The sequence below is a fragment of the Sciurus vulgaris genome, assembly GCF_902686455.1.
Source record: "Sciurus vulgaris genome assembly, chromosome: 2".
NCBI classification, from domain to species: Eukaryota; Metazoa; Chordata; class Mammalia; order Rodentia; family Sciuridae; genus Sciurus; species Sciurus vulgaris.
Genome location: NC_136462.1, coordinates 120,849,004 through 120,876,392, shown reverse-complemented (window position 1 = coordinate 120,876,392; position 27,389 = coordinate 120,849,004). Strand labels below are relative to the sequence as shown.

Sequence of the window (27,389 nt, the reverse complement as noted above, 5' to 3'; positions counted from 1 at the left end):
TCCTTTTGGGGCCATGAAATATTTTGGAACTAGACAGTGTTGATGATTGCACAACACTGTGACTAAACTAAATGTCACTATTGGTTAATTTTATGTTATGTGTTTTTTACCGCAATGAAAAATAAGTTATAAAAATGTAAACTAAAAAATCATCAGGGTCTAAAAAGTGATAATAAACCACCTGTGTAGAATGATGAAGTTGCTCAGGTTTGGTCAAGGAGCCCATCAAAATATCTTCCATATTTATCCAGTATAAAGTCTTTCATACCTGCTCAAGAACTACTGGAAAAGAACACAGGGTTCCCTTGCCGGGAAAGTTAAACACACTCACGTTTGTCTTTCTGTTGGTCTTATTTATCAACAATTCAAGTCTTAGCTCTTCCATTAACTGTATGGCTTCCAGGAAGTGACTTAAGATTCTTAAATTCACTTTTCTTTTGTGGTACTGGGGATTGAACCAGGAGGTGCTTTACCACTGAGCTAAGTCCTAGCCCTTTTTATTTTTTATTTTGAGACAAGGTCTTGCTAAGTTGCTTAGGGCCTTGCTAAATTGCTGAGACTGGTCTTGAAATTGCAATCTTCCTGTTTCAACCTCCCCAGTGCTGGAATTACAGGTGTGTGCCACCACACTCAGCTTTAATTTACTATCATTTCACTTTCTCTGAGCATCTGAAGTCTCTAGAATCATGCCTAGTTTATAGTAGGTGCATAATAATTATTATTTCCTTTCTTCCTTCATAGTTCAGAATTGTGAATGTATAAAATCAAGCCTCAAGGAGGTCGTCCCTAAGAGGCAGATGCTGAGGATGGATGACAGTGTGTACGGAATGGGAATCTTGACCCACTCTTTTACAACCCTTCCTGGGATGGTTAAAATGAAGAACTTACGGTGGCATGTCCTGAGACCTTGGGAAGGGCAGAACTGGACGTCAGAGGGCCCACTCTAATAACCTGGCCATTAACTAGCTATGGGTCCTTGAACTAATCACTCCTACAATCTGAGTGTAGGGGCCATAGATATATTCCACATTTTTTTCCTCTAAAAGAACCATTGTGGGGAACATAACTAGCTGATGACACCAATGGCAACACTGCCCTCTGTCCTAGGCCACTCCTCCCCTGGGCTGCTTCAGGTCAATGACTGAGCATAGCAGGGGTCCTTGGTGCTGAACTTTTTCTGCAGGACTGGGACTCTCCCAATGGTCAATTGGCTTGAGGACTCCTTTTATCCTGGCCAAACTTTTCTTAGCACTGCACTGAAGTTTGAAATCTTCCACCCCCAACCCTCCTTCCTTCCTGCTTTCCTTTCACAGGCTCAGGCCTCCATCCCAACCTGAATACTCCTGTTTCTCTTATCCTTCATGAGCATTTCCCCCAATAAATCTCTTACTCATCTGGTCCCACTTAATCATCTGCTTCTTGGGAAGGTCAAAATGGATGGATCTTGGTTCATTCATCCATAAATGAAGAGGGTAGAGAGTTGTTTGAAAATATATAACAAATAGAGATAAAAATAAAAGCATTGAACAAGACCTTCAGGGTTTCTTCTAAATCTAACATCTGTGAGGAGGGACATCATTCAAACCCAAGATAGTCAGAAGATTATTATTTGGTGAGTTGGCTAGCTCCATTGTCACTGTGAACAGAGAAACAGAAAGAGGTTTTAGTTTTGATTTAGGATTTGAAGGTTTTAAATAACATTTGCTGACAGTGAAAGAGGCTTTAGTTCTAGAAATGGGTAATTGAGAAAGGTTGGGGTATGTTCTTTTCTAAAACCTCTAACTATTGAAGCAAATCTGGCTTCTGTGTGGTGGTTATAAAAGGTAAGGTAATGAGTGAGTTAACATCATTAGAACTTTCTCTGTCCTTTAATCTGGCCACTGGCTCAGCCCTAGTTCTATCTTGTTGGAGAAATCATGGTGTCCACTTGCAAACAAGCAAAGACAAGCCTTTGGGCTAAGAGGTTACATGTACAACCAGTATTGGGCATTCAGGTTGTCCCTCATGCTGGCTTAATGTGGAGCAGCCTCCAAGTCCCTTTCATATCAACCCATTCCTTACCTGTTTCTCCTCACAGGCTGTACCAAGCATTATATTGCCATTTTACAGATCAATGAGTTAAGGCCTAGAGCACTCACATGACCAGTCAACTGTCACACAGATTTGATGTGGAAGATCTAGCCCTGGAATCTGGCCTTCTGTTTCTTTTCTTTTGTTTCTATTTTGGTATTTTATTTTAAATTGAGCTTATTGCTGAAGGTAACTGTTAAAACTGGTGGTTCGATCAGGAATAAGGCAAGAATGTTCTCCTTATCATTTTTCAACATCATTCTAGAAATCCTCGCTAATGCAATAGGACATGAAAAGGAAATGAAAGTATACATATTAAAAGGGAGGAATCAAATTGTCTTTGTTTACAGATAACATGCTCATCTATATAGACAATCTGAAAGAAGTCTTCTGGAATTAATAAGTGATTATAGTATTATGGTTTGGTTATGAGGTATCCCCTGAAAGCTCATGTGTGAGACAATGCAAGAATGTTCAGAGGCAAAATGATCATATCATGAGAGCTGTAACTTAATCAGTGAGTTAATTAATTTGATTAAGAATTTGAAAGGCCTATTGTACTGGGTGGTAACTACAGCAGGCAGGGTATGACTGGAGGAAGTAGATCACAGTGGGGAGGTGGCAGTGAGGCTTCTGGGGTTTATAGTTTGTCCCTTGATCCTTGTTCCCTCTCTCTGCTTTCTGGCTGCTGCAAGTTGAGCAGCTTTCCTTTGCCATGCCCTTCTGCCATGGTGTTCTGCCTTACCTCTGGCCCAGAGCAATGCAGTCAGTCAACCATGGATGGAAGCATCTGAAACTGTGAGCCAAAATAAACTTTTCTTCCTCTAAGTTGTTCTTGTCAGGTACTTTTGTCACAGAAACAGAAAGCCAGCACAGTAAGACTGTAGGATACAAGGTTAATATACACAATTCATTTGCTTTCCTATATGCCACCGATGAACAAATAAAATTTGAAATTAATGTTGCCGCGGGCAACATTAATAATTAATAATCCCGTGGATATTTGTTACCGCCTGCAGCAACAATTGCGCGGTTATTGGAGGTGGACTGGAAATAAACTACTTCTATTCCTGTACTGCTTCCTTGCTTGCTTGCTTATTCTCTAGCTTATAGAGGAAAAGAGGTTAGAGGAAGAGAGACTTTGCTTTTAGAGGAAGTTTTTAGAGAAAGACAGGCTTCTACACTTATCAGGAAGAGAGATTTTGCTTATAGAGGAAGAGAAACTTTGCTTATCAGAGATCTATTTCTTCTTAGAGTTCCGCTGCTTCTTCTTAGAGGTAGGTCCCGCATCCTGTGAACTAGGTGCTATCTATTATATCTGAGGTGCTTCTTAGTGGTGCGTCCGGCGTACTGCGATCTGAGCTGCTTCTCCTCTCTGCTAGCTGCTTCTTCTAGCTGCTTCTTTTCTAGAAGAAGCTAGCTGCTTCTTCTTTCTGCTAGCTGCTGCTTCTCTCTGCTAGCTGCTTCTTATCTCTGCTAGCTGCTTCTTCTCTCTGCTAGCTGCTTCTTTTTTCTTCCTTCTACCTACTGCCTGCTTATATTCCCTCCAGGAGGCGGAGGGTGGGGCCACGCCAGTTGAAATCAGGCGAGGAGCCAGCTGCCCTATCACAGCAAAGGTTAAAACGAGCAGGCCCGAGCAGGAGCACTCAGGAACACCTGTGCACGCATTGTGTGCATGGACTTAACTGAATACGGCCAATGATAAATCACCTGGGTGTGCTTATATTAATCAACCTCCTCACTGCCGATGTGATCAAAACAACCACTGGCTGGCAGCCAGGCGCCATTCCGGCACAGCCCCCAACAAATTAAAGCATTAAATTGACCTTAGGACTCCCAAAATAAACTATTTAGGTACAAATCTAACAAAATGTGTAAAAAACTGTATGAGAAAAACCACAAAACTCTGATCAAAGATATCAAAGAAGAATAAATATGGGCTGGGGAGATAGCTCAGTTGTTAGAGTGCTTGCCTTGCATGCACAAGGCCCTGGGTTTGATCCCCAGCACCGCAAAAAAAAAAAAAAAAAAAAAAAAGAGAGAGAGAGAGAGAATAAATATGATGAAAGATATTTCATTTTCCTGGATAGAAAGACTCAATATTGTCAAAATGTCGGTTGTCTTTAATCTGATCTATAGATTCAACGCCAATTCCAATCAAAATCCCAGCACATTATTTTGTGGGTATCAATAAACTAATTCTAAAATGTATATGGAGAGACAGAAGACCCAGAAGAACCAACTTAATGTTGAAGGAGAAAATTTAAATTAGAGAAATGATACTACCCAACTTCAAGGGTTACATAGATAGTAATTAAGATAGTATGGTATTAGTGAAAGAACAAATAGATCAGTGCAACAGATTAGACAGCACAGAAATAGGCCCACATAAATAATTAACTGGACTTTGACAAAAGAGGAAGGCAATATAATGGAGCAAAGATTTTTTTTTCAACAAATGCTGCTAGAACACACATACCAAAAACAAAACAAAAACAAAACAAAAAAAAAAAAAAACAATCATCTGGACAAACACCACCTTTCACAAAAATTAACTCAGAATGTATTATAGACCTAAATGTAAAATACAAGATGGCAAAACTCCTACAGGATAACATAGGGGAAAAAAAACTAACTGACCTTGGGGCGACAATGATTTTTTTAGGTACAACACCACATTATGATAGGCTGACTTCATTAAAATAAAAATCATCATTTTGTGAAAGACAACGTGAGGAGAATAAGACAAGCCACAAACTGGGAGAAAATATTTGCAAAAGACACATCAAATAAAGGGCTAGTATTGAAAATACACAAGAGCTCTTAAAACTCAACAAGAAAATAACCCAATTAAAAAATTGGCAAAAGACCTGATCAGATTTACCAAAAAAGATATACACATGGCATGCAAGTATGTGAAAAGCTATTTAGAAACATGTAATTAGGAAATTGCAAATTTATCGATTAGAATGGCCAAAAACCAAAACACTGATACTACCAAATGCTGATAAGGATTTGAATCAAGAGAAATCTTTGTTCACAGCTGGTGGGACTGCCAAATGGTATATTCACTCTTAAAGAGTTTGGCAGCTTCTTAGAAACCAAAACATATGAATTAGCAGTCACACTCCTTGGTAGTCACACAAAGGAACTGAAAACTTATGTGAACTCCAAATTTTGCATGTGGATGTTTATAGCAGCTTTATCCATAATTGCCCAAACTTGGAAACAACCAAGATGCCCTATAGTAGGAGAGTGGATAAATTGTTGTGCATCCAGTTAACAGATTATCAATTTGGCACTAAAAATAAGTCAAGACATGAAAAGACATGGAGGAACATTAAATACATATTACTAAGTGAAAGAGGCCAATCTGAAAAGCCTATATACTGTTTAATTCCAACTAAATGACATTCTGGAAAAGGCAAAACTACGGAGACAGTAAAAGGATCAGTGGTTGTTAGGGGTCAAGGAGGGAGGGATGCCTAGATGGAGCCCAGAGGATTATTAAGGCCATGAAAATATTCTGTATGACAATACAATGGTGGATAAATATCACTATGAAGGTTTACGGAAAATATTATTCTTACAAGACAGCCCTGGGGAAAAATGGAAAGATGGTGTGTCTTGGGAGGAGGGAAGGAAATTAGTCAAATAGTAAACGTCTCCCAGTAAATCCATTCCCTGTAACAATGGGCCCCAACTATAAAAGCAAACTTTCATTCCTTCTGGAGTTCATCCCCAGCATCTCCACCAAAAGCAAACATCCATCCCTTCCCAACCACAGTGGGTCTTGAAAGGAGAACTGTCGTGGGCAGTGAGTAAGACAGGAATCAAGTTTGGTTCCCACAGTGGATTTCATTCATGCAATGCACACTCAACATTCCTAATGATAGCAAGTCATGAATACACTCCCTAAAGTCCAATCCCCATGGACTTACTCAATGCAACGTCTCTTAACCAAGAAGCCAGTCAACAAGACCGAGGGGATTCTTCTCAGCTGTAGTCTCTCTCAGCTCCTCGGATGTCTTTGGATGTCCTCGGGTATCCGATAAGCTGGAGGTTGATCGCAGTTGTCATCACAGGAGAGGTGGTCAGTCATCTAGCCTCAGTGACAACGGTCAATCAGCAATCAGCGATAGTGTGGACAGCAGCCGGGGCAGTCAAGAGACAGAGCGACGTGGAGTCCTCTGGTCAAGGTGCTGCTTACAGTTTGCTCCAAAAGTCCAGGGGTTTAAGTGGTGATTTTCAGCCCAGTCATGCTCTGGTCTTCATTGATAAAGACCAGAACACGACTATACTAGGAGCCACCACTCAAATCATAGATAAAGGTTCATATCAGCATTGTTCAGGAGTGTCATCCTGCTACACAGTAAGTTTGTCACCAGGCACCTTTTATGATTTTAGTTTTACAAGTCCAGGCAAAACCAAATACGGTTTATTATTACTTCATAACTCACAACTATAGCAATTCCTATTATTTCCTTGTCTCATTACAAGGACTCAGATACTGAAACGCTGGGACCTGGAGTTCTACCCTTTTCCTCCATGATGAGTCCTGGAAGGAGAAAAGTAAATAGTGAAGCTCTGGGAAACAATGGGTCCCAGAGGAAGAAGGTAAGCAGTGAACACGGAGTTCTGAGCATCTCCCAGTGACCAGTGATTATGAGTTCTGGGCTTTTTACATCTTCTTTCCTGACTGTCCAAACCAACATGTTCTGCCTCAGTTTCCAATTCACCCTCATTGTGAACTATAAAACAGATTCCTTCTGTAACCGACCGCCATTTTTCCACCCCGAAAATGGGCCCCTTCAGTGCCTGATTGATGAACTCCACTGCTGCAGAATAGAGGAAAACTTGCTGATCTGTTTGAGGTCTGCTTCCATCCCAGTTATTTGTGCTTCCATAATGGTGGCGAAACTGTGTTGGTTATTTTTGCTTATACACCGTACATTTGTCAAAATCCATAGAATGTATAATACCAATTGTGAGCCTTAATGTAAACTATGGACTCTGGGTGACAATGATCTATCAATGTAGATTCATCAATTGTTAACAAACATATCACCCGTGGCACAGGATGTCCATGGGGAATTGTGTTTGTGTGTAGAGAACATACAAAGGAATTCTCTGTACTTTCTGCTCCATTCTGCCCTGAAACTAAAAGTGCTCTAAAAATTAAAGTTTGGGAGTGGTGGGGGTGGGTAGAGACAGTCAGCCAGTCAAGGCCCTTCCAGACCTAGGGAATTTCTGGTAATGTTGGGTGTTGGGGAGGAGGAAGGGGAAGGGGGTTGAAGTAGTTCCCTAGAATTTCTTTTGTGTGGTACCAGGGATTGAGCCCAGGAACGTTCAACCACTGAGCATGTCACACCCCCAGTCCATTTTTATTTTGAGACAGGGTCTTGCTAAGTTGCTGAGGCTGGCTTTTAACTTGCGATTTTCCTGCCTCAGTCTCCTGAGCCCTAGAAAATTTTAAAGTTCCTGATTTTGTAGCAGAGCCATGTCTGGAACTACAATACTACCCTATTCTAAGATGCCTGCCCATGTAAAAGTCTTCAGGTATGGCCTTATAAATTTTAAACTCCGCAAGGCCTCATTATGCTAGGTCTTGGTCCTAAAGGCATGCCTTTTTTCAAAGTCAAGGTTACTTAAACCCTACAATTCCAACGGGAGGAGAAGGCATCATCCCATGTACGGAACGCCGAGGCGGGGGGAGTTAAGCACCGACTAACTTATTATAACCCCTAAATGGGCTACAGCTAATAAACTTTGAAAATCAACCACGGTCGGCATTAGTTTCCTTTAATCCGTTGGGGCGACGGGTGGCCTATTCATTTCAAACCATAGCTGCAACTTAGCAAGGAGAGGGTACCACGTGAATACGGAAACCTAAAACTCGTCTACTCTATCTGGGCGATGGGCGATGGGCGCTGGCCAGGGAGGGTGGGGAGGGACGAACAGGATGGGAAGCAGAAGCTTGTCGTGAAGATTTGCAAGGGGGATGGCCCCCCGGAAACCTGCACCAGGAAGTGGGGGTGCTGAACCCCGATTCCAGCCCAGATCCCACGGAATGTAAGTAGGTGGCACGCGTAAAACGAGATCTCTTGCACATTTCTGAACTGTCGCGGGGACTGCCCTCTCCGTGCTGCCCCAACATCTCAAATTTCCCGGGAGCCCCGCCCCTTAATTGCTTGCCCTCCAGTTTCCTAGGAGTCGCACCGGAAGTGACCTCACGACGGCGGCGTGGAGACGCGGGGGCGCTTCCGGCACAGCGACTGTGGTTGTGGGGGTGGGGTGGAGAAGCCCCCTCTGTGGGTCTTTTCGCGCTACGGGGTCGGCTTGGTGTGGTGTGTGGAGGAGGCCCAGGCCAGACGGCGCGGAGGTGGGAGCGAGGGGAGGCGGCCGGTTGTGGGTGCCTGTGGGAGGGGGCTTTCGGAGTTGCCATCCGGTTTGCTTTTAGACTCTAGGGTTCCAGGCCTTGTAAACCTTGAAAGAGGCGGGCGCGAGCTCGGGGGGAGAGGCGACCCTTCCGAGTTCGCCACATACTAGGGGTGGTCCCAGAATTTTGGTTTGAGGTGGGAGGCCGAGGACAGAGGGATTCCGAATAGTGTGGAGACTGTGTGAAGCACTAGAGGCCTGGTCTCTTGGTCCTCCTTGTTCGTGGCTGCAGCCGCTCACTCGTTCGCTCATTGCTTCGTGCCTCTGTTTCCTTCGGACAGTGGGACGAGTGGTAGGGGAGAGCGCGAGCGCCTCATACATGATTGATAGCTTGAGCACAGAGGTGAACGGGATGCTGTAGGAGAGAGGGACTGAGAAATTGATACCTGACAGGGTACAGCTTCTGAACCCGCCGACTTCCCCTCGATTCATTCTTGCCCTTTGTAAGTCTGCCGTTCTTCTTACCAGTACCCTTTGTGTGACGTCGATTCTTTTTATCCATGATTGACTTGTTTAGTGGTTCAGTTGTTTTGGTGTGCGGGAGGAATAGCCCTTGTTGCCTTGACCAAGTGATACTCAATCTCCCAGTTACAGAATTTGGAGTGGTCTTAATCCCCTCCTGTGGGTACAGGTGAGGAACTCCGGGAACTCGAGTGTTTTTTATTCCTTAGCCACAGATTAAACTGTTTAACTCCGCTGTCTGTCACCTATGGGTCTTAATTCCGACAATATAAGTGAGCAGTTTTGTATTTCAGCTGGAAACCTCAGATGGATTCTCATGCTTTTTTTTTTTTTTTTTAAGTTGTGAAGGAAGGAGATTTATTTTGCCTCTTCTTTTCAAATGAATGATACGTTAGTTGTACTTGGTACAAAATTCTTTCTCGTTAGTTTCTAGGTTTTTTGTTTTGAGATAGGGTCTCGATAAATTGCCAAGGCTGCCCAGGAACGTGTAGTCTTCCTCTGGCCTCCCAGTTAATCAGGATGACAGGTGTGGGCCACTTTGAGGAACTTGTTATCTCTGTATGAAGTGAAAATGGTTGCAAGGAGTATGAGTTTTTAATTGCCAGGAATATTTTGGTGGAACTTCCTTGTGGGGTTTGGTCTGTAGACAAGTGTCTCAAACTTTTTTGGCCTGTGGTAAATGTTTTACCTTGTCAGTCCTGCTGGTGTGCACACATACTAATAGAAAGTTTACTTACCCTTTCTACAAATGATGCCATCTGACATCCTCCATTTCATTAAAAAAAAATAATAAAACTGGCAGTTTCTAATAAAGCAAAATACAGTATCTACTCTGATTTCCTGTGTAATATGCACAGCAGAAATGTGTACATTTGCCAGCTATGAAAATATGTATATATGAATGTGAATTATCTATATTAATAACTTGGAATTGAAAATAATCCTACTGTCTACCAACAGTAGAATGGATAAATATGTCAGTGCATGCTTACAGGATACAGCACAGGCAAAAAAGAATTAACTTTTGATATGTGCAACAATAGGGATGAATTTTACAGGTGTACTACTGAGCAAAGGAAGCCAACTACTTTAAAGAGAGTCACTATGATTCCATTTATATGGAGTTCAAAAATAGACTAAATGGGTTTTCATTATGTCAGAATAATGGCTACCTTTAGTAGGGTACAATAGAGCCTTCAGGGGTATTTGGGTGGTGGTTACATGGGTGAATTAATGTGTAAAAAATTCATAAAGCTGTATGCTTAAAACATGTAGACTGCTATATATGTCATAATTTGACATAAAGAAAACAAAAGGCATCAAAGATAGTAGTCCCTTTATAGCTCCTTTATTTCCTGCTTCAGCTGTGACTCTTGACATAGGGGTTTTCACCCTGTAATGGATGAAGCACTCTTCTTAGTGTCTTCATCTGTTGAACCCAGTGGTGGCACTCTTATTTAATTTAGTATTTTGTGTAGAAAAAGGAATTTTCTTTAATTAGTGCATAATAATTATACAGAATAGTGGGTTTCATTGTGGCATGTTCATACATGTATATGATATACTTTGCTCAGTTTCTTTCCTTAGTTCCTCCCAGTGCCCTCCTCTTCTCCCTCCCTGATTCCCTTCCTCTAAACCTACTGGTCTCCCTTCTGTTAGGAATTTTCTTTATAGAATAAACCTATTTGATGATTTTTTTTTTTTTTTTTTTGCGGTTCTGGGGATCGAACCCAGGGCCTTGTTGCTTGCAAGGCAAGCACTCTACTGACTGAGCTATCTCCCCAGCCCCCTATTTGATGAATTTGGAATAAAGCATTAATGTGTTTTACAGAGGAACTTTTCCACAAAAGGAAAGGGCAGTTTGTTACACATTTAGTAGTTATTTTTTTATAAAGTTTCAGAACTAAATAGAAAAACTGCATCCACATTTTCAGAGCTTTAAAAATTTGATTTAGATTGGGCATGGTGGTGCATGCCTGTAATCTCAACAACTTGGGAGTCTGAGGCAGAAGGATCATAAGTTTAAAGGCCTCAGCAATTTAGTAAGGCCTTAAAGGACTGGGAATGTAGCTGAGTGATAAAGTGTCCTGGGTTCAATCCCCTGTACCCAAAAAGAAGAAAAATTATTTTTCTCTTTAAAATTTTGTTATTAGCATAGTATAAACCTGAATGTAGAACATCAGGATACTAAAGATATATATTGAATGGAAAAATAAAAACTTTTTCCTATCCAAATAATTTCTGGTGTTTTTAAAATTCGTATCACAGCTTTTTATTCTGCATCTACCTAAAATAACCATTGGATGGAGTATAAGTAATAGGGAAGGAAGTTTGTGCTTTTTTGACATTAAATAGGCAAAGTCTGATCAGGAAGGGAAAATAGCCTCAAGTGTTTGTATTTTGTGCCTTTTTTTTAAACATCATCATCATTGTGGCAGTTATAATACAGCATTAGAAATTCACCTGATTTCTTAAACTCATATGTATTGATAATTGCTGCACCCCTATGATGGGTATGTGAGGTTCATTATGCTATAATTTCTGCATTTGTGTAAGTTTGAAAATTTATATATGTTAAAAAATACGGATGAGCCTACTGGTTCATTTTTTTAATTTTCTGTTTTGTTAACATAGTTTTTTGATACTTGCTTAGTTAGATCACTAGACAGCAATGAGTTTGATTTATCTTAGAGCTGGCTTTCATGGTCTGTGTTTCTGACAAGACATATTCTTTTTACCATATGAGTTTTTTTTTTTAATTGCTCCTTTATATTCCTTCCTCCACCCCTTTTTCCTTCTTTTAGACCCCACATTTTTGAAAGTATATGTCTAAAATTAGCTTTTGAGTGATTAACTTCTCTCACATTTATTATATCTAATTCATTCATTGAATATTTATTTTTAATATTTTAGTATTTTAAACTCAGAAATCAAATCCAAGTGGTAAATATTTATTTATTGTATTCCTCTTCCATTTCAGGCTATCTTCTTGGCTAAAGAAGATAGATATTCTTGGCCCTATTCTTGTAGGGTGACAATACAGTATAAACAAACAAGGAAATTTAGATGGTGATTTCATTTCTTTTTTTTTTTTTTTTTTTTTTTTGTGATTTCATTTCAAAGTCGTAACAGAAGGTGAAGTTTGAAGAGTGATGATGAATGTTAGACTGGGTAGCCAGGGAAAATTTCTTTGGGGTGCTAACATTTAGCAGGTAAATGAAAGACAAGGTGGAACTAGCCATTCATAGAGCTGGCAAAAGAGTGTTCTGGAAACACTACCTGGTGCAGAGTTCTGGAGGAACAGGCCTGATGTGTTTGAGGAGTATTAGGAAGGCCATTGTGTCTGGAGAATAGGGAAAAGGGTGTGTTTTGATTTCTTTAACCTTCTAGAAAATCTTGAAATATGATAGTGTAAAACATGTTTCTCTTTCACATTGTTTTGACTATTAGTATTTTGCATTTCCGTATATATTTTAGAATCAGCTTTTCAATTTCTCCAAAAAGGCCAGCGAGGATTCTCCCCCCAACCCCATAGGGTTTTGGGTGCGATCTCAAGGCCTTCTTCATGCTAGGCATGCACTCTACTACTGACTGTGTGAACTTGTTTTTCTTTCTCTTAGATAAATGACCAGGAGTACGACTGCCAAGTGTTATGGTAGTTGCATGCTTAGATTTCCAGCCCAGTTGTTTTCTAGACAAGCAGTTTATAAGTTTTCAGTTTTTCCACAACTTAGTAGCACTTAATGTTATTACTATTTTTTATTTTAGCCATTTTGAAAGGTGTATAGTGCGTATCTCATTGTTTTTTAAATTTTTTAGTTGTAAATGGACACAATACCTTTATTGTATTTATTTTTAGTTGATGCTGAGGATCGAACCCAGTGCCTCACATGTGCCAGGCAGGCACTCTACCACTGAGGCACAACCCCAGCCCTCATTGTGGTTTTAATTGCATTTTCCTAATTAATGATGTTGAACATCCTTTCATGTGCTTATTTGCCATCTGTATATCCTTGCTGGTGAAATATCTTTTGTTCTTTTTCCAGTTGGATTGATTTTGAAAATCCTGGGTGTATTCTAGATACTAGTACTTTTGTTTTTGTCAGGTACATGGTTTGCAAACATTTTCTCTCAGCCTGTCTTTTTATCCTTTATAACAAGCCTTTGCCAGAACAAACGTTTTTAATTTTCAGTAAGTACAGTTGGTCAATTTTTTGTTTTGTGAACTGAGCTTTTGGTATCAAGTCTGAGGAACTCTTTACTCCTTGGATCCTGAAGGTATCTCTTACATTGTTTTCTAATAGTTCTGGACTTTGGTGTTTTACATTTAAGTTCCTGATCCATTTTGAGTAAAAAAAAATTTTTTTTGTTTTGTTACCGAGGATTGAACTCAGGAGCACACAACCACTGAGCCACATCCCTAGCTCTTTTTTGTATTTTATTTAGAGACAGGGTCTCACTGAGTTGCTTAGTGCCTCACCATTGCTGAGGCTGGCTCTGAACTCCCGAGCCACTGGGATTACTGGCATGCACCACTGGGCCTGACTTGAGTAAATTTTTGTATAAAATATGAGACTTAGGTTGAGATTTCCTTTTCTTTGTACTGATGGGTGTCCATTTGTTTCAGTACTAGAAAAGCTCTGTTGCTGTGTTTGATTATTTCTGTATTTGTCAAAACTTAGTTGAGCATATTCATGTGAATCTATTTCTGGGTTTTTTATTTGGTTATGTCTTTTCCCCTTCAAGTGCCACATAATCATGGTTACTAGTTATAAGTAACCAAGTCTTAGAATCAGGTACACTGACTGTTTCTACCTTTTTGTCCAAATTGGTTTATTTTTGTTCCTTTACTTTCCATATACATTTTAGAATAATCTTGTCTTTATCTACAACAAATTGTGCTAGAATTTTGATAGAAATTGTGTCAATCCTGTCTAACAATTTGGGGAAAATGGATATATGTTGAATCTTTCAATCCATGAATGTGGTACATCTGTCAATTTATTTAATGCTTTTGATTTTTTTTTGTCCATGTGTAGTTTTCAGCATGCAAATCCTATACATGTTCTGCTAGATTTGCTTCTAGTATTTCATTTTTTGAGCAGTTGTAAATACTATTATGTTTTTAATTTTAGTGTCCATGTGTTTATTGAAATAAAATTGACTTATTGCAAGATCTTCCTGTGCTGTGTTGAATAAAAGTAGTGAGAGTGAACATCTGAACCCTCTTAGAGGAAAAGCATCCAGTATTAAGTGTAGGAGTTTTTAGATAATTTATTAAATTGAGGGGGTTTCCTCTTCCATTTTTTTTTTTGTGCTGAATTTTGTCATGACTTTTCTGCATCAATTATGACCACATGACTCTTCTTCTTTAGCCTGTTAAGATTCCATTCATTAGTTTTCTAATATTGAGCCAACATTGCACTTGTGGACTAACTTCCACCTGATCTTGGTGTATGATTTTTTTTTTTTTTTTTTTTTTGTGGTACTGGGGATTGCTTGCCTTGTGCATGCAAGGCAAGCACTCTACCAAGAGAGCTATATCCCTAACCCTGTATAATTCTTTTTATTGTTGAATTTCATCATCTGGTATTTTGATGAGGAATTTTGTGTCTGTTCATGAGGGATATTATTTTGTAGGTTTTTCAGTTTTGTACTCTTTGGTTTTGGTATCAGAATAATTTTTCTGTGTTTATTGATGTTTTTCTCATTTTATTAAATGATATAAAATTGATTTAAATATCAAGCCAACCTTGCATTTTAGGAATAAATATCTAAATAATATGGTATTTAATGGTTCATGATTATTACTGAATTTGATTTGTTAATATTTTGTTGAGGATGTCTTGTCTGTATTTGTGTGGGGTATGTTTTTTTTTTTTTTTTTTTTCTTTTTGTAATGCTTTTGTGGGGAGCCTTTCACATCAGGGTTATATTGACCTTCAACAAGCTGGGAAATATTTCATTCTCCTATATTTTATGGAAGTTTTTTTGCTGTTTTTATTTTTGAAATGGAGTCTCACTGTGTTGCCCAAGCTGGTCTTAAACTCCTGGGCTCAAGTGATTTTTGTCTCAGCCTTCCAAGTAGCTGGGACAGTAGTACATGTCACCATGTACCTTTTTTAAAAGTTTGTGTGAAATTGGCAGTATTTCTTCCTTAAATGTTTGATAAAATTAACCTGTAATGCCATCTAGGCTTACAGTTTTCTTCGTGTAAGCAGTTTTAGGTTTGGAGCAAAATTGAACAGAAAGTACAGAGCTCGCATATATCTTCTACTTCTCCTACCAAGCCTCCTCCACTATATGCTTAGCCAATACATTTTGTTTTGTAAGAAACTGTCAAACTTTTTCAGGTGACTTTACTATTTTGCATGCTCACTAGCAGTGAATTAAGGTTCCTGTTTCTCCATATCCTTGGTAGCATTTAGAATGTCAGTGTTTTGGATTTTGGCCATTCCAATAGGTGTATAGTAGTGACTGATTTTTTTTTTTAAATTCATTTCTGTAATATGGAGTGTCTTTTCATGTGCTTGTTTGCCTGTTGTGTATCTTTAATGAGGTGGCAAGTTCTTTTGCCTTTTTTTTTTTTTTGAATATATTTTTAGATGTTGATAGACCATTATTTTATTGATTTATTTATATGTGGTGCTGCGGATTGAACCCAGTGCCTCACACATGCTAGACAAGTGCCACTGAGCCATAACCTCAGCCCTCTTTTTGCCTTTTTTTGAGAGGCGGGTACCAGAGATTGAACCCAGGGGTATTTAACCACTGAGCCACATCTCCAGGTCTTTTTTATGTTCTATTTTGAGACAGAGTCTAAGTTGCTTAGGGCCTCGTTCAATTGCTGAGGCTGGTCCTGAACTTGCAGTCCTCCTGTCTCAGCCTCCCAAGTCACTGGGATTATAATTGTGTGGTACTATGGCTGACTTTTGCCCATTTAAAAAAAAAAAATTGTAGTTGTATGTGGACAGCATGCCTTTATTTATTTTTATGTGATGCTAAGAATCAAACCTAGTGCCTCACACATGCTGGGCAAGCGCTCTGCCACTGAGCTACAGCCCCAACCCTTTTGTTCATTTTTTAATTGGGTTGTTTGTTTTCTTGTTGTTTTTAAGAGTTCTTGGTATATTTTAGATAACAGTTCTTTATCAAATGTTTCCTTTACAAATGCTTTCTTTCAGTCTATGGCTTGTCATATTTTCTTGGCAAATTCAGTTTCTAAAATAGACACAGAGCTATCCAAGTCTTCTAATTCTGTGTCAGTTTTGATAACTTAATGTCTTTCAGATAATTTTCCCATTTTATCTAAGTTGTTAAATTACTGGTATCTTTTTAAATTTCTGTGATGTGCCTTTGTTCATTCCTGATATTGGCCATATTATCTTTTTTCTTGACTAAAGATTTTATTAGTAACTTTCAAAGAGCTAATATTGTTTCTTATTTCATTGAGTCTTCTTTATTTCCTTTCTATTAATTTTGGTTGGTGTGCAATTTTTTTCCCCAAACTTCTTAAGATGGAAGCTTATATCATTGACTTTACATCTTTCTTTTTTTAAATTTAATTAAAACTTTTAAACTGATATATAAAAACATAAAAATTATACATATCGCCAGGTGTGGTGGTGTCTAACTTTAATCCTAGCTTCTAGGGAGGCTGAAGCAGAAGGTTCACAAGTTCAAGGCCAGCAACTTAGCGAGACCCTGCCCCAAAATAAAATTTGAAAAGGGTTGGACGATAGCTTTGTGGTAGAGCATTTGCCTTGCATGCATGAGACCCTGGGTTGAATTCCCAGTACCACACACACTTATTGAGTACCATGTAATGTTTTGATACATATATAAATCATATAATATTTCAATCAGGATAAACATTTATCTTCTCAAACATTGTAATTTATAGTGAAAACATTCAAAATCTTTTCTTTTTTTTTTTTTTTGTATGAGGGATTGAATACAGAGGTGCTTTATCACCAAGCTACATTCCCAGTCCTTTTTTATTTTTTGTTTTGAAACAAGTTTTGCTAAATTGCTGAGACTGGCCTCTAATATGTGATCCTTCTGCTTCAGCCTCCTGAGTCTCTGGGATTACAGGTGTGTGCCACTGCACCTAGCTCAAAAATCTTTCTTTTCTAAAAGAAACATTTAAAACTATAAATTCCCCTTTTAAGCACATTTCACAAATGTTGGCATGTTGTGTTTTTGTTATTGTTGATTTCAAACTATTTTCTAATTTTCCTTTTGATTTCTTCCTTGACCTATAGTTTATTTAGAAACGTCTTACCTAATTTCTAAATATTTGGGCATATTCTAAATATTGTTATGAATTTCAAATTTAATTCTGTGTGGACAGAATATACTCTGGGGTTTCATTCTTTTGAAATTTATTGATAGTTGTTGAAGGCCCACCATATGTTGATGAACATTCCATGTGGACAATGTATATTCTACCAGGCACAGTGGGACGTTCCTATATTCCTGGTAACTCGGGAGTCTAAGGCAGGAGGATCCTAAGTTCAAAGCCAGCATCAGCAACTTAGCAAGACCCTTTCTCAAAATAAAAAGTAAAAAGGACTGGGGCTCTGAGGATGTTACTCAGTGGTTAAGCACTCTGAGTTCAATTCCTGGTACCAAAAAAAAGAAAAAAAAATGTATATTCTGTAGTTGTTAGGTGTGGTGTTCTGTGGTGCCTTCACTTGGGTTTTTCTGGAGTTCAGAATTTATAATTAGCATTATTTCCAGGCAACATATTCTCTTTGACAGCATTTTGATGGACGATTTATTAAAATATAACTGAGTAATATATAAGTATATAAAACAGTATAAACAAATGTAATTTGTATGATTTGATGTCTGGTCAGTATTTAATGTATGCACTTTAAAGCAATTCTAAGATCTTTGTATACATGAAGTAATACTTTTTATTAATATGCATATTCCTGGAAAAACTTTAAAAAAAATTTTTTTATGCTTTATTTCCTCAGTTAAGGATGTGATAGAATATCTATTATCAACCAGTACTTGGTATGGAGCCTGTTTTAATAATTGCTGAATTTAATTGAAAATGTCTGGGTGTACTGAATGGTTCCTTCTCTTCACAGTGGTCTCACATCTAAACCATGGCTACGGATTGGCTGGGCAGTATTGTGTCCATCAATTGTGGAGATAGCTTGGGTGTCTATCAAGGAAGAGTGTCAGCAGTGGATCAGATCAGCCAGACCATTTCTCTCACCCGGCCTTTCCACAATGGAGTGAAGTGTCTTGTGCCAGAAGTCACCTTCAGGTGAAGATCCTGTCTTCTTCCAAATCCATGGTGCTTGAACCTATGTCTGATTGCTAGTGTTCTTTTGGGTGGGACTGCTTTTGAGTAGAGTCTTGTCAAGTGTGAGATTTTGCAGTTGTATGTCTTAGAATTTAGCTGCTGTTCTCAGCAGAGGCTTTGTGTTGTAATTAGCTTTCAGCTAATGATTCAGGGTTTGTGAATCTTGTTTCTTATCTCTGTCAAATCTCTGTCAAGCTCAGATCTTTATATTATTCAGCATGACCTTCTTTTTTCTTTTATGGTTTCAGATTACTTTCTCAATTTTGTATTTATGCTTTCTCATGTTGAATGTCCTTATTAGTTTTCTCCTGCATAAATATTTCTCTTTGTAGATTTTGTATTATAAGTTATCCCCAGAAGCATACTATCGCCAGTAGCTAAAGTCCTTAGTTTCAGGAGAGTCCTTTCTTTGTATTTGCCAACAGGTCTCAGGTTCATTGTGTATTCATGTACCTCTTTTCACCACTTTTAACAGCCTCCCATTCTTATGTACCCCCCAAAAAAGGTGAAGGCTGTCAGGCAAGAGCTTCCTTCCTTGATTTTCTGAATAGTTCCCTAATTCTTTCCTTACACATACCCATATATAACCTTTTTTCTGTGGGTATACCCATTCTTAATGCTTGCCTCCTTAGCAAAATGCAGACTTGTAAAGGGGGTAGATATTTGTTGTTGATCCCATTTTCGTTTTTGTTATCACTATTATGATTTTAAAACTTGGACTTTTTTATGTATTTCAGGGCAGGTGATATAACAGAATTAAAGATTCTGGAAATACCAGGTCCTGGAGATAACCAACATTTTGGAGACCTTCATCAGACAGAATTAGGTCCCTCTGGTGTTGGGTGCCAAGTGGGTATCAATCAGAATGGCACAGGCAAGTTGGTCAAGAAGCCAGTCCATTCCAGCAGTGCTCCTCAGAACATCCCTAAGAGGACAGATATGAAGAACCAAGAAGTTACCATTTCTCCCCAGCAGCAGCAGTGCTCAAAGAGCTATGTGGATAGGCACATGGAATCCCTGAGTCAGTCCAAAAGTTTCCGTCGGAGGCACAACTCCTGTAAGTAGGGTCATGTTGCTGTTTCTTTTCAGCTTAATGTTTCAAAGCTGTAAGCTCTTATCCACTACTGCTTTTTAAACAGGTCCTTCATTACTCTAATAAAAAGGTTGTGACAGAGCTTCTCAGATACATACATGGTTCTCGCATTCTGCGTCCCTCAAGATGTCAAAGGCAAGGAAGTGAGCTGTTTCAGATGCACTCAAGCTTCCTGCCACTCTTATCACTTTCCTTCCTTCAGGAAAAGTCAGGGATCTGCTTAGAGTTCATTTAGATTGTGAATGTTGTTTTAAATATGACATCCGATGGTGTTGTGATATCTGAATTGAACCTGCATGTGGGCTATTCTAGGGAATTCTTGAGTGACTTTTTCTTTTTGTTGTTTGACTCCAATCCTCAGTTAAAGGAGAGGTGGAAACTGGTGTGGGCCTCTCTAATCTTTCATTTTCTGATATACTGACCATTTTAAGTTTGTTGTATTTACTGTTCTTTCTAGAACATCAAAGAGAGCATGCACTGGTGCATGTTGCTTCCCAATTTTGTTTGGTAATAATGAATTATTGAATGCCATTTGTTGATTTTAGAATGAGAATTCACTGGAAACTGTTAGGCTTTTTAACGTATTCACTAGAGTAACATAACAGTGAATCATAACAGATTCACTTGCATCTGTTAGGTCCTTAAATGAATATTAATATTCTTTTAAAAGATTATTTCTAGATGACAGAATATAATTTTTACTTATTAGTTCTGTATCCAGAGATAGGGGCAAGATATATTAGGAATTTTAAAGGAGTATTAACTAATTCATAGAAAATTACAAGCTAGAACCTTGCCTTGGCATTCCCTTCTAAAAGACAATTTAAAGTGAACTAGGTCTGTCTGGAATCCACACGTAGGAAGTTTATTTATTTATTTTTTTTAAATTTTTTTTTGTGGTGCTGGGGATCGAACTCAGGGACTTGTGCTTGCAGCACAAGCACTCTATCGACTGAGCTATCTCCCTGGGCTGGAAGTTTATTATAGAAAGTTCCAGATGCTTCTTGTTGCCTTTGTTGCTTCTTGGACTGTGATCCCAGTGGCATTAGGGAGTTTTTAGTGTGCTGTGTGAATGCTAACTCATTTTTTTTTTTTTTTTTTTTTTGCCTCCAAGCTCATTTCTGTTTTCCCCCCTGTGTACATGTTCTTCCTCCACAACCAGTGCTGGGCCTGAACAGGGACACTCTACTATTCAGCTACATTCCCAGTCTTTTTTTATTATTTTTTTAATGTTGAGAAGAGGTCTCAATCAGTTGTCTAAGCTGGCCTCAAACTTGCAATCCTCCTGTCAAAGTGATTTCTTTAAGTGCCTGAGAATCAACTATGGGAATTGATGATTGAAGTTCAATTGTTACTTCTTCTGTATCCTTAGTAAAACTGTAGAATGCTTGGATAGGAAATGACACATTCCATTTTAGATTTTAACCTCTTCTAAAAAACAAAAAAACTTTCTTTTAAAAAAATATTTTTTTAACTGCAAATATTTACTTGTTAATAACACTTTATAATGTTCCTGTGCATTTTTTTCTTGCGTATTTGTTAATATCTTACATTATGTGGTATGTTTTTTATAATTAATGAAGCAGTACACTATTAAGTAAAGTACATATTTTATTCAGATTGCCTTAGTTTTTATCTGATGTCCTTATTCCTGAGTCCCGTTCAGCATACCACTTCACATTTAGTAGTCACAACTTCTCTGGGCTGTGATAGTTTCTCAGAATTAGATTTATTTATTTATTTATTTATTTATTTATTTATTTATTTATTTATTTATTTATTTATTTATTTATTTATTTATTTATTTATTTATTTATTTATTTATTTATTTATTTATTTATTTATTTATTTATTTATTTATTTATTTATTTATTTATTTATTTATTTATTTATTTATTTATTTATTTATTTATTTATTATTTATTTATTTATTTATTTATTTATTTATTTATTTATTTATTTATTTATTTATTTATTTATTTATTTATTTATTTATTTATTTATTTATTTATTTATTTATTTATTTATTTATTTATTATTTATTTATTTATTTATTTATTTATTTATTTATTTATTTATTATTATTTATTTATTTATTTATTTATTTATTTATTTATTTATTTATTTATTTATTTATTTATTTATTTATTTATTTATTTATTTATTTATTTATTTATTTATTTATTTATTTATTTATTTATTTATTTATTTATTTATTTATTTATTTATTTATTTATTTATTTATTTATTTATTTGGTGCTGGGGGTTAAACCCAGAGATGCTCAACCACTTCCCCAGCCCTTTTTCAAATTTTGTTTAGAAACAGGGTCTCACTGAGTTTCTTAGGCTCTTGCTAAGTTGCTGATGCTGGCTTTGAACTTGTGATCCTCCTGCCTCAGCCTCCTGAGCCACTGTGATTAGAGGTGTGTGCCACCACACCCTGACAGACTTTCCTTATTTTTAATGCCCTACACAGTTTTGTTGAACACTAGTCAGGCATTTTGTAGAATGTCCCTTAATTAGTATTTGATGTTTTCTCACGATTAAAGTGGGGTTGTGTGTTTTGGGGAAAACGGAAGTAAAATACCATTTATATCACATTGTGTCAAGGGTGCATACTATGTCCACAGTTATGACTTTCTTTTTGTTTAAGGTTTTTTTTTTGTTTTTTTTTTTGTGGTGCTGGGGTTTGAACCCAGGGCCTTATGCTTGCAAGGCAAGCACTCTGCCAACTGAGCTATATCTCCAGTCTCTTGTTTAAGGTTTTTTAAAAAATTTTTATAGATGTCGATAGACCTTTATTTTATTCATTTATTTATATGTGGTGCTGAGAATTGAACCCAGTGCCTCACACATAGTAGGCATGTGCTCTACCACTGAGCCACAACCCCAGCCCCAGTTATGACTTTTGATATTAAATTCTGATCACGTGGCTAAAGTAGTGTGTCAAGGTTTCTTCTTTGTAAATTTACTCATTTCCCCCCCTCTTTGCATACTATAGTCTTTAGTAGGGAGTCACCATTATGTCCATGGAGGGAGAATTATGCTCATTTTCTGTGATAGTATAGTTTCTACATAAATTATTTGGAATTCCCTGGTATCAGAGATATATCTCTTTTCCACCATTTATTTATTTATTTCTTCACTCATTTTTATCAATATGCTGTGGACTCAGGTGTATGTTTTTACTTTGGTTTATAATTTAGTACTACTTTATTTTGGTGTTCAAATTATTTCACCTTTGACCATTGGGATCTCTTTCAGACGACTCTTATGTCCCTTTTTTTTTTTTTTTTTTTTTAACTATAAAGCTTTCTTTCAGTTTCTTTAATTCTTCTGCTGTGTGTCTTTTTGTTGTTATTGTTGTTTTCCTGTGGTACTATAATTGAACTCATTCATGCCAGGCAGGTGCTCTACCATGGAGCCGCATCCTCAGCCCTTTTATATCCTTTTGACATCTCCCAGCATTGAGGAATTCCTCCCCACCCCACCCCCAGTACTTCCTTGCTTTCTAGCACTATAAGATGCTTAAGGCTTATCTTAAATATTTCCTGTCCTAGCCCTGAAGTCAGTTATGTCAACAAAGAGCCCTGTCTCCTTTTATTGTAAAATGGTATTAGCTACCAGGATCTAGGCACAGATGTTCTCACTGCTCCTGGGTATTTTCCTTATAGCTTATGGCAAGGAAATATATATATGTATATTTAGCCAGTATATATATTCATATCTATAAATATTTCTGCATATAATCATATATATTATATTGTGCTAAATGAGTCCATATTGATGTCTTCACCTTTAATCCATTACCATATTGATCATTCTAACCTTTTTTTTTGCGGTGCTGGGGACTGAACCCAGGGCCTTGTGCTTGCGAGGCAGGCACTCTACCAACTGATCTATCTCCCCAGCCCCATTCTAACCTTTTTAAAAAAAATTTTTTTAGTTGTAAATGAATGCAATACCTTTATTTATTTTTTTAATATGGTGCTGAAATCATATTTTCAAGGCAAGTGCTCTACCACTGAGTCACAACCCCAGTCCCATTCAAACCTCTTTTTGCTGTAACCTCCCACTCCAAAAGTGAGAAACCTGTCTCCTACCATCTTATCCATTTATTCAATTCTAGTATATGTGTATAGTGGTACACATTGAGTATCCCTAATATGAAAATCCAAAATCCACTGTACTCCAAAATCTGAAACTTGAGCACAGATGTGATGTCACAGTAGAAAATCAGTAATGCTATTCTTATGTGACAGGTTGTAGTTAAAATGCAAGTACACTGAAAATACTATATATAAAAAAAATGACCTTCGGACTGTAATTGTAAGGTGTATATAAAGCATAAATGAATTTCATGTTTAGATGTGGGTCCTATTTCCAAGATAATCTTGTTATATATATATGTAGATATTCCAAAATTCCTGAAATCCAAAAGACTTCTTTTCCCATGCATTTCAAATAAGGGTACTCAACCTGTATCAGAATCATTAACTTTATCTCCTATCCTCATGGTAAACTGTCAAATACAGTGTTCATGTAGAGTCTCTTTTGTCTTTCATCTTAGACTATTTCCAGAATCACTTAGGTTCATTACCCACTTCATTGATTTTTTTTCCTGTGTATTCAGAATACAGTTAGATTATCACATTCTGCTTTCCATCCTGGGATTTCTCTATCCTCCTAAATTAATTTTTAAACTTGCATATATTGTCTCATTCTCTATGCTATAAAATTCTGTGGGTTTTGACAAATACATAGTTTTGTGTGTGTCATTACTCTCCCTGTCTTTCCTCTCCACTTACCCTGTCAACTATTGATGTTTTTACCATCTCTGTGGTTTTTGTTTTCTACAGTGTCACATAATTAAAACCATACAATATGTAGCCTTTTCAGACTGGCTTCAAACTTAGCAATATGCATTGAAGCTTCATTCACATCCTTTGTGGCTTGATAGCTCATTTTTTATTACTGAATAATATTCCACCGTGAGGATATATCAACATTTGTTTATCCATTCAACTATATCGAAGGACTTTTGGTTGCTTCAGGTTTTTGACGATTATGAATAAAGCTGCTATAAAGACTTGTGTGCAGGTTTTTGTGACATAGATTTCAGATCAATTGTATTATTAAATACCTAGGAGAGCAGTAACTAATTTATGATAAGAATTTTTGCTTGACCCCCCCCATTACTAACTTTTGTAGCAACTTTCTTAAAAGAATGCAGTTAGCTTCAAAGCAAGAAATTTATTTGACCTTTAACAAGTCACTTTGATACATACATAAGTGAGGTCACTCTGAAAAGCATACTGTAGGTGATGCTTATTCTGTTTTTGCTCTTTAATCAGTTATTTTTTTCTAGATAAACTGCACCTAATAAGGTAAAGAGATCATGGGGCAGTAAATGTTACTCTGTTTCAGGGAGCTTCTTTAGAATCCAGATTAATATGGAAAATATCTGATCTTGAAGTTAATGATGAGAGGTGGCTCAGAATTGGCTTCTGGTAGAAGATAGAGTTCTATTCCTTGTTGTAGATTGTAGATGGACACAATTCCTTTATTTTATTTATTTTTATTTGATGCTGAGGATTGAACCCAGTGCCTCAGATATGCTAGGCAAGTGCTCTACCACCGAGCTTATGACCTTGAGCCCATAAGATGAACAGAAAAATCTGCCTTAGGATTTTATTCAGTATACATTGATGTTGAGACTAGTAGATTGATGAAGCTGTAAGAATGTAATCTCTTCAAATCTGACTTTTAAGTGTTCTTTCAAGGTTAGTATTGAGTTGTTGAGGAATTTGTTAGTTGTAGTCACCTAATTCAACATGGATGAGAGACTTGGCACAACCAGATTTTAATCTCTTCCCTTAGGTTGGTGGTGGGGATGAATAATTTTCATGAACCCAATTTCCATGAACAGAATATTTGTCAAATGGAGAAATTTGTCAAATGGAGTCCCAAGGAGTGGACAGAAACTACTTAAGATTTAAGAATTTAGGTCTGTGTATGGATGCAAATCATATTTGTCAAATTCCATGACATAGCTAAAAATGGTAACCATTAGTGGCAGATTAAAGGCAACCCTTTCTGAAATTGCAGCTTGTGAACTTGTCATTGGCTATGTGCACTTGAATAAAAATTTAATGTTTGAGTTAAGGCTCCTTAGGCCTAAAGAACATGAAAGTAGCTCATGCATATAGGCAGAGGTGGTTACATTTCCCTTTATTGTACCCCTTCTGGGTATAGAGAATTTAAGAAGTGGAATTAAACATTTTAAATTGAAAGATATAGTATATTATCTTGTTGCAGTGTGGTTGTTCTATAATAGTCTGTTCAGTGTAATAGTCATTCCTGCATCTGAGGTCAGAAGTAATGATTTGAATTTTCATGGTCCTACTGAAGTCCTCCTGACTTATCTCCTTGATTTTTCATATATCAAACAGACAAAAATGCAGGACCTGGAATTGTGGAGATAATCAGAAGCCCCAGATATCATCAAACACCTTTTCATAAAGTTTGTCAAGTCTGGCTCTAAAACACTTGCAATTTGACCATAAAGTACCCTTTAGCATGCTAAGTGCAGAACAAAGTTCCCCTTTACAATATGTGTGTGTGACAAAAGCCAATAAATTCGTGGCACTGAGGGTTACACAACAATGGGTTTGTTACAAGATGTCCTGGCCAAAAGGCCTGCGTGCCAAAGGCTGGCAGAAAAATGGCACAGGAACATGGCCAGCCTCCAGTCTTAACATATGCTTGGCCCTTGTTATCAAAAGGTAAAGTGTGGGCAGCACTGTTTATCTTTTCCAAAGGAAGTGTTTCACTCTCCCAATGGCCAAAGGCTACCTTGCTTAATACAAAGCGAGACACTTTGGTTTGAGGAAACCAAATACTGAGACAGCTTATTCACCCAGGACTTCCTAATATTGTCATACTGTATGAAGAAAGGGAAGAACAAAACAACTGAGTGTCTTAGCCTGATTTTTATTTATTTTATGTTGTATTATCTTTCTTTGCTAATTTGTAATGTCAGTATATCCTCTTGGAAATGTTTTCACTCTGCTTTTCTGGAAGTGTTTAAAACATAGCTGGTCCTTAGTATATAGATTTTGAATGAATGGAAAATCCTGCATTCAGAAGAGCACACACACAACAACAACAACAAACCTGAGACCTTCTAAATTCACAACTCTGGGTTTAGTACAAGTTATAATTGTAGAGTACTGTAGCAGAGCCAGAAATAGTGCCCAGTGACCAGGATCATTAGGACCAATTTAAGGCATTACCCATTGTAAATCCTGTTAGTCTTTAGAGCAGGGCACTTTGTCAGCATGCTGAGAAAAGCTTTACAGCCAGCCATGATTGTTTTCTTTGCCTTTCTATGTTTTTCTGTACCTTAGCATCATGTGGCATGATATGAAGTAGGTACCACTTAGTAGCCTTTTTTTTTTTTTTTTTTTTTTAAGTGAACAAAATGTGTTGTTTCCACACTGTACTCTCTTCCTTCAAGTACTTCTGAACACTCATACTGATATAAGTCTAGTGTTTATTAGCCCTAGACACCAGTCTGGTTGTTAAGAGAAACACGTGATGATGTTGCAAAAATTGACTTAGCACCCAAATAATTGGCCTTTTTGCCAAGGTCATTGGGAAGTCTGAACTGTCTGCAGAGTTTTTTTGCACTTTGAAGACATGGTTCTTTCTGTTTTCTCTTTAAAACTGGCTCCTTTTTTTTTTTTTTTTTTTTTTTTAGCCGTGTCTGTATCTTTTTTTTCTCTACAATTTGGTCTACCTTATCTTTGCCCTCATTGATCAGTTGCTTATCTTCATCTGTCGTTGTGATTATTCAGAATAGTTCATTGTCTATTCATGTTGGTCATGACTGAACTTTGTTTCTCTGAAGCCCTTGCCTCATACTGTCAACAACTTCATCTTGCCGGCTTGTTCAGTCACGCAACAAACTTGGCATAATTTTTGGTGGCTCACTCTTTCTCT

The 27,389-nt window shown here is 37.4% G+C and overlaps 1 protein-coding gene across 1 annotated transcript in view; it reads left to right on the top strand.

The window, feature by feature from the left end:
* Nucleotides 1-8,310: 8,310 nt before the first annotated feature.
* The window catches only part of EDC3 (enhancer of mRNA decapping 3), a 48,175-nt gene continuing 29,096 nt past the window's right edge, over nucleotides 8,311-27,389 (top strand). Inside the window, 3 exon segments of the mRNA XM_079127331.1 lie at nucleotides 8,311-8,452; nucleotides 18,072-18,253; nucleotides 19,030-19,349. Of these exon segments, the coding sequence (XP_078983457.1) occupies nucleotides 18,090-18,253; nucleotides 19,030-19,349 (484 nt within the window). The 5' untranslated portion in view covers nucleotides 8,311-8,452; nucleotides 18,072-18,089.